Source organism: Malurus melanocephalus, unplaced genomic scaffold (assembly GCF_030028575.1).
Source record: "Malurus melanocephalus ecotype Western Australia unplaced genomic scaffold, MMel_1.1 scaffold_970, whole genome shotgun sequence".
NCBI lineage: Eukaryota > Metazoa > Chordata > Aves > Passeriformes > Maluridae > Malurus > Malurus melanocephalus.
In genome coordinates this window covers 42,878-50,639 of record NW_026624202.1, presented here as the reverse complement: position 1 = coordinate 50,639, position 7,762 = coordinate 42,878, and the positions used below count along the sequence as shown (strand labels likewise).

At 44.5% G+C, this 7,762-nt stretch overlaps 1 protein-coding gene across 1 annotated transcript in view; it reads left to right on the top strand.

Moving 5' to 3' along the window:
- The first annotated feature begins 82 nt into the window (after positions 1-82).
- Positions 83-7,762, top strand: part of C2CD3 (C2 domain containing 3 centriole elongation regulator) — a 39,008-nt gene continuing 31,328 nt past the window's right edge. Inside the window, exons 1-10 of the mRNA XM_057386468.1 lie at positions 83-131; positions 304-561; positions 1,144-1,301; positions 1,850-2,040; positions 2,749-2,960; positions 3,504-3,636; positions 4,339-4,467; positions 6,130-6,274; positions 6,694-6,848; positions 7,535-7,741. Of these exons, the coding sequence (XP_057242451.1) occupies positions 116-131; positions 304-561; positions 1,144-1,301; positions 1,850-2,040; positions 2,749-2,960; positions 3,504-3,636; positions 4,339-4,467; positions 6,130-6,274; positions 6,694-6,848; positions 7,535-7,741 (1,604 nt within the window). The 5' untranslated portion in view covers positions 83-115. The remainder of the gene's footprint in view (positions 132-303; positions 562-1,143; positions 1,302-1,849; positions 2,041-2,748; positions 2,961-3,503; positions 3,637-4,338; positions 4,468-6,129; positions 6,275-6,693; positions 6,849-7,534; positions 7,742-7,762) is intronic.

Genomic DNA, 7,762 nt, shown 5'->3' with positions numbered 1-7,762 from the left:
GGCGCGGGGCACCATGGGAAATGTAGTCCGGGGCGGTGCGTGGCCGCGGCGCGGGGCATGACGGGAGCTGCAGTTCCCCGGCTGGCGGCGGTTGGCGGCGGGAGGCGCGGGCGGGATGCGGCCCAGGGCGGGTGCGGACCGGGACCGGGACCGGGACAGGGACAGGGACCGGGACCGGGACCGGGACAGGGACGGAGCGGGGCTGGGGGCACACAGCGCGGGTGAGACGGTGCCGCGGTGCGCCGGGAAGCCGCACGGCGCTCGGGTCGATGCAGGGGCCGCTAACACCGCCTGTCCCCGCAGGTCCCGGCGAGTCCCCCGCCGTGCCCAGCCTGCCGCCGCTGGTGCCGGGCCCGCCGCGCTGCCTCCTGCGCTGCACCGTGTCGCGCCTGCTGTGGGCGGCTCCGCAGCCCGCTGCCGTGGTCCGCCTGCGCTGGTGGGGGGACAGCTCGGGCGGTACCGTGTTCCAGCCGCCGTGCCGGGCCGGGCAGCCCGCGGGCAGGACCTGCGCCCGCTTCCCCGTGCGCTGCGGGCCCCGGCAGCTCGCCGCTTACCTGGCAGGTACGGAGCCTGCGCCCGGGACAATGCCCCAGCATTGCCGGGGGTAGGGGTGGGTAGGCTTAAACTGGCCCAGGGTGGGCGGATAGGCTTAAACTGGCCCAGGGTGGGCGGACAGGCTTAAACTGGCCCAGGGTGGGCGTCAGCAGGAATTCCTCCAGGAAAGGGCGGTCAGGCACGGGGATGGGCTGTCCGGGGTTATCCTCTAGCTGCGGTCAGCGATCCTTTCCTGGAAATCCTTATCATCATGGATCAGCACTAACAGTGTCTGTAAGGAGCCTCTTCTCCTGTTACCTCCCTGTCATAATTTCCCTGTAGAACATAATGTTAATCTCTGCCAAAAGGTGTGAGTTAGGACAGGAAACTGACCTAAAACTGACATAAAACTGACATAAAACTGACCCGAAACTGACCTAAAACTGACCTGAACCTGACCTAAAACTGACATAAAACTGATCCGAACCTGACCTGAACCTGACCCGAACCTGACCTGAACCTGACACGAACCTGACCCGAACCTGACCTAAAACTGACCTGAACCTGCCCCGAACCGACCCGAAGCTGAGGCGTTGCTGATCTTTGCAGACATGGGCGTTCTTGTCCTGGAGGTGCTGACCAAACTCGACCATCTCCCCCTGGGCAGAGCTCAGATCACCAGACTGTCCCAGCTGTCCCCCAGCCATCCCATCARAGGCTCTTTCGCTGTGCTGTCCCCGACATCGGCTAAACTGGGAGAGCTGCAGGTAGGGCTGATGTCTTTGCTCGTTAATATAAATTATGGGCTGTGACACTGCTGTAATAGGTGTAGGATCCTGTGTACATGGCACACTGCAGCCCTGCTCTGTGTCCAGGGCATTTCTGAGCTAAGGGAACAAATGAAAAAGCAAATACTGGTAATGTGAGCTCTTTTGTTTAGTGGGGTAGTTGAGGTTAATGAGGAAAATGTGGTCATCTCTACACTGAGTGAGTATTAACAGTGGATTKAAAAGTGGATACTTGGTTCCAGCGTTTCACTGGGCTGGAACTGTAGAAGATTTTGACATCTATAATCAGAAAGTTCTGTCTTGCAGCCCTGGTCTGGAAAATTGATGATGAAAGATAGTTGTCTGGGATTTGAAAACATAGAATGAGAATCAAGGAGTTGTAAATAGCGTGGCAAAGCTGCATAATGTAAACATTACTCTATGCAGAAAAGCAACAGTTTTCCATAGCACAAGTGAAGTTGAATGCAGTGTTTTCTGTACTTAATGAAGAAAAGAACAAGGTAATATTTTCACATATTCCCTTTCAGGTCTCACTGGCTCTAGAACCTCTGCCAGAAGCGTATGACACCAGCAGCTCTGTCCCAACCACAGAGGGAAGTTTGGACGCTGCTGCTCAGGGAAACAGCAAGTGGCAGCTTCCTGCTCCATCCCAGCAGCACACACGGGTGACTGTTCCTGACCAAGAGCCTGCTGACAGCAGAAAAGCCATAACTCCCAGGTACCTTCTGTTCCCCATGAGAAAACTGTGGTTTATTTTGCAGCTGCCACAGAATTTTTAAGCAATGGCTGTACACTTGTGAGTTATGGAATGCTTGATCTTTTCGAACATACATTTTTATATTAAATCCAGAATGCTGAGGGTTTCTGAGGTGACAGGGACAATTTCTTGTCTGACAGAAATTTGCATCTTGCACTGACTTAGTTCAAGTCATGCAAGTTCACACAAGAGGTGCCTTGAATCGTAGAATCKTAGGGTAATTTGGGTTGGAAGGGATTTTCAGGTTCATCTCATTTCAGCCCTGCTGCCAGAACACTCTGCACTAGGTCAGGATGCTCCAAGCCAAATCCATCCAGGCCTTAGACACTTCCAGGGATGGGCAGCCTGTGCCAGTCTCACCATGCTCCAGCAAAGAACTTKCTCCCAATACCTTATCTAAAACTACCCTCTGTCAGTTTGAATCCATTCCCCTTTTCCTGTCACAACATGCTCTTGTGAAAAAGATTTTTTTAAAAGCTTTGTTTAAATAAATGTTTTACTTGCAGCTTGGGTTGGTCACTCTGGTGGTCTAAGTGGCAGGTGAGGAATCATTAAAATAACGGGTYATGTTTCTTTTTGGAGCATGTCCTGAAGGAAGAATTGGCAGTTTTGAATCCCTTTATCCACCCTCTTGAGTTGTTACTGAAATAACGTTTCATTTTTCACTAGAGGAAAGGACCATTTGTTCTACCAAGAGAACTCTGAAAACATAAAGGACACCTTTTCTGCTTCTCATCACCGTGTGATTTTACCAGAGGAACATTTGAAAATGAATCCTTCAACTCAGCCTCCATCATTTCCCAGCAGCAGCGATCCCGAAGCGTTTCCCAGGAGGAACGTCCTGTCCATGCACAACCCGGCCACAAAGGACCTGCTGGCAGGTTTGTGTGCTCCTGGCTTCATCTTCTGGGTTTCACTACCAAACAGCTCTTGGTGATGCTTGTGTGCCTGTCTGGAGATGARATTTTCTGAAGGGAGAGAGTTCATACCCTCCTGCTGCCTTATATCAAAAAAGCCTTTGCTAAAAACCACTGCTGCTGCCTGGATTGAAATGAGCATTGGGTAGGGCAAATTTCTAGGTGTGCTGTTTTTTCAGTTTCATTTTATGGAAAAGAGCACAGATTAGACATCCTCAAGTGCAAACAATTCTTCCCTAAATTAGTCCTTCTCCTGTATTCCAATAATGCCCTTCTAACACCTGACTCGGAGTGCAGTGAGCTCCCTGTGCAGCTGAGTGAGGATGAGAATCACTCACTCACTCCCAGCTGAGTGTTTTCTGGTGTATGAAACATTTCATCCCCAGTGCATCATGATCTCTTGTTAACAGCAGAAAACAAAAGTTTCTGGACTGTAGCTGACACATTTATGGTGTTGACACATTGCTTTTAAATTGCTGAAATATAATCCTTCTGTGTATTTCCCAGCTCTCTTGGATCAAGGCAATAAACTCCGTGATGCCATGGTTGTTTCTGCAATGAAGTCCAGCCCAGACATGGAGATTGARCTGAATAAAATGTCTCATTTTATAGAGAGAGACGATTTTAAAGCACCAACAAAGTGAGTTTGGAATGGGGGAAGTGAGATTCAAGCTCCCAAGTGTAAATTTTGAGGTTTTATCTGGAAAACTGTAAATATGAAATTCATAGGATGTGTTCTAGGATTCAGTTAGGATGAAACCAGCACAACATTTTAATGGCAAATTAATTTCTACCTGTGATTAAATGCATTAATTTTGTGAATTTATTTTAATCTTCATGAGTAAGCCTGGATTTAAGGCACTGATTTTCATTTCATTTCATTTCTTAATATTTGTATTAGTGTATATATTAGTTCAGAGTTRTTTGACAGTGAAATATTAAATATTGGGAAAAGAGTAGTGTAAGGAAGTGCAGGTGAAATGGCACTGCATCACCAAGAACAGCTTTTCCAATAAATGTAAGTAATTGATGACCYAAATKCATGGTTTTTTCTTAGSAGAAAAGAAACTCYRATYTCTTGGTTTTCCTCTGGAAAAATAGGAATRTTGCCYGTTGTTCTGTGATAACCAGAAAGTAATGCCATTACCCTTGACAGTCAGTGATGCCATTGCAAACTCAATTTCAATTATTTCTGCTCAAACTATTCATATTTGTGTAAAAGTAGATTATTTTGGACTTCCCAGGAAAAACGGATAGACCAATTAACRATTAATCTTGAGCATGCCTTAATGTCTTTATTTTTCCTTGTACTGCTCTCTGTGTTTCCATTGCTGTTGCCCAGGAGCCCAAAAGGCTTGAAATCCAGTTTTGTGCCCATTGCTGGGGATCCCCATCACTTTGGGTCTGAAGTTTCAGGTCAGCAGTTGGACCTAAACTCTGAAGAAAGAGCAATCCAGTTACTGCTGGGCAGGTGGGTGTGATCCTTATTTGACCATTTGGTACTGAAAAATGTCTCTTAACTCTTCAAGTTCTCCACATTTTTGGGAATGTAACCAGTGAATCATGTGCACAAACAATGGAGGTGTTTTATAGCTGAACTGTAATGCAGGACAACCTGCACAGCCCTCAGCCACTTGGTATAAAATTGATAGCAGAAAGATTAACCACAATCTTTGATAAAACAAGATGATTTAATAGTTGTAACTGTTGTGTTCTAAAATATTACATAAAGTAAGTACATAAGACAAATACCACGTTTATTCAAAGAAGAAACACTCTGGAAATTACAATCAGTGAGAAACAATAGCTATTTTGAATCCTTCTCCAAATATTATTGTTATATTATTATTCCTCTCATTCTGCATAGCAGGAGCRTAAATGATGCTTCCATTGTGTCCACATCAGCACCCTGAGCACACAGGGTCTGGGTCAGATATGCTTCAGAATTTCAGTCAGATATGGTTCAGAATTTCAGTTTGTGTTTCCTGTGCCCTGCACTCATTTTTTCCCCGTGGTTTATCAGTGGATAATGCTGAAGTGTTTGCAGATCATCAACTCACAGCACAGAGGAAACCCTTAAACCAAACTAACCCCAACTTGTATCTAAAGATACTTGTGCTTACGCCTATTCAGATATACTGTAGGTTACTTTTTTAATTAAAGCAGACTGTCCTTAAGTATTACTGGTATCTGAAAACATTCCAAAAGTTATAAAGCAGTGAAGGGTAAAAATTAGAGGCAGATGTTAATAGGTATATTTTACAGTGAAGGTCACCAAGGTCTGGAGTCGGTTGCCCAAAGATGTTGTGGAATCTGCAGCTTTCCAGATACCCAAAATCCAAGTGGATTTTTTTATTTGCATCCCTTCCCTCTGAGCAGGGGTTGGTSTRGAKGATCTGCAGAGATGATCCCTTCTCACCCACACTGTCCCACACTGCACACGCTGTTTTCCTGTTGGCTGCAGAGGTGGTGTCCCTGTCACCCTCCCAGTGGGTCACACACACGTGTGGCTCTGTCTGGAACAGGATAAAATAGGCAGAATCAGGATAAAATAGGCAGAATCAGGATAAAATAGGCAGACACGGGATAAAACAGGCAGAATCAGGATAAAATAGGCAGACACGGGATAAAATAGGCAGAATCAGGATAAAATAGGCAGAATCGGGATAAAATAGGCAGAATCAGGATAAAATAGGCAGACATGGGATAAAATAGGCAGACACAGGATGAAATAGGCAGAATTGGGATAAAATAGGCAGACATGGGATAAAATAGGCAGAATCAGGATAAAATAGGCAGACACGGGATAAAATAGGCAGACACAGGATGAAATAGGCAGAATTGGGATAAAATAGGCAGACATGGGATAAAATAGGCAGACACGGGATAAAATAGGCAGAATCAGGATAAAATAGGCAGACACAGGATAAAATAGGCAGAATCAGGATAAAATAGGCAGAATCAGGATAAAATAGGCAGAATCAGGATAAAATAGGCAGAATCAGGATAAAATAGGCAGAATCAGGATAAAATAGGCAGAATCAGGATAAATAGGCTGTATTGTCCAGATCCCCTAAAGATTGACTGCAGAACTTTGAACACTAAAGGTGCACTTCTCTCCTTGCATCCCCAGTGCTGATTTCTCTCCGGGGCATTTTTGGGATCGAGCAGGTTCCCTGTGGGATTCTCTTTCCCTGGGCAGTGAGATGTATGACAGTGAACTCGGTGACCCCCATTATGACCAGAGTCTGCTGGAGAGGCTTTTCTACACAACTCTTGTAAGTGGAGATCCTGTGGAAAACGTGCATTCCCTAAATGTGCAGAAAATCAGGAGTTTGCATGATCAAAAAAACAAATTATTTCAAAAAAACAAATTATTTCAGTACTTTAAAGCTGTATAAGTGTTAAGTATCACACAAAAGCTTGTGAGTACATGAGTACATTGCTTAAAATTAATATTATTAAAAGAACATTGTCAAGACTACGAAGTCAAGCATCAAGTTTGGAAATTGCTGGGATTGAGGCTGTCCAGAAAGCCTTTTTTTTTCTTTAAATCTCTGAAAAATATTGATACTGTTTTAATAGTTTCAAGTGCTGCAATGCACAAGTTGTTTTCCTTTTATGCATTATGACCACTAAGGATCTCTCTTGACAATGGTAATCAACTTCTTATTTATGTGCATTATTTCTCCTTCAGAAATCTGATTCCAGTTTGAGTGATTTCCTCAGTGATGATGATGTTAAATCCTCAAAGAAACCATCCAAGACAGAAACGCTCAAGAAATTTGGTCCAGTGAGTCCACAGAAGAATTTTCATGCCTTTGATCAGAATGGGACAGAAACTAAACCCAGGTAGTTACATCAGTGATCTCTGTTCTGACCTCATCTGAATTGTATTCCCTTTTTTTCATGATGGAACAATAACCTGTCCCTAAAGATCCAGTTACCAAGCTTAACTTGTGCAATGCAGTTAGTGTAAATGTTTTGTGACTCTTATTTTTTTTCCCCTAATTCAGCTCCAAACAATTTTTTCTGCTTTTTTTTTCCTGAGTAACATTGTGATTTTTACATCAGGAAAATCCATATCCCCAGAGGTGCCAAAACAAAAACATWTCCAAGTCAAATCTTGCAAATTACACAAATGAGATTTAAAATTATGACAAAAATCCTGTTGCTGTTCCTCTGCAGCAGAGACTTGTCCTTTTGCATTATTGTATCATCTCCCTGCTTTTATATAKAGCRTTAAATGAAGCTTTTCTTTTTGAARAGTTAGGATAAGAGTTTTTTCAGATTAACAATGTAAAACATGCACTTCCTAGGTTGGTTTTTTTTTCAGTTATGGACCCCAAATACTGTAAGACTTCTGTTACAGAGAATTACAGAGACCACCAAATTTGTTGTAAAAATACATTAAAAAAAATGTGTATTTTGGTGACCCTTGGGCAGTTTTTAAATAACATCCCACCAAGCTACAATTTTCCCTGCATGTGGCCATGCTAAGAATTTCTGCAGTCCTGAGGCTCATTTTCTCTCTCCAGCTGCTTTCTCACTGCTCCTCCAGAGGAGGGAACAGAAGTGGCTCCTGTCACATCCTTGGGTGCAGAGAGGTTGGCTCTGCTGCAGCGAGTGCACCAGGCCAGAGTCAGCATTGAGAGCCTGAAAATCCCTCCTGAGAGCATCCACATTTCCCCCAGGAAGAGAGGTTCAGTGGGGAAACCTCCCCGGCCCATGGCTGCTCACAAATGGTGAGAGGGGATTGTTTGTTC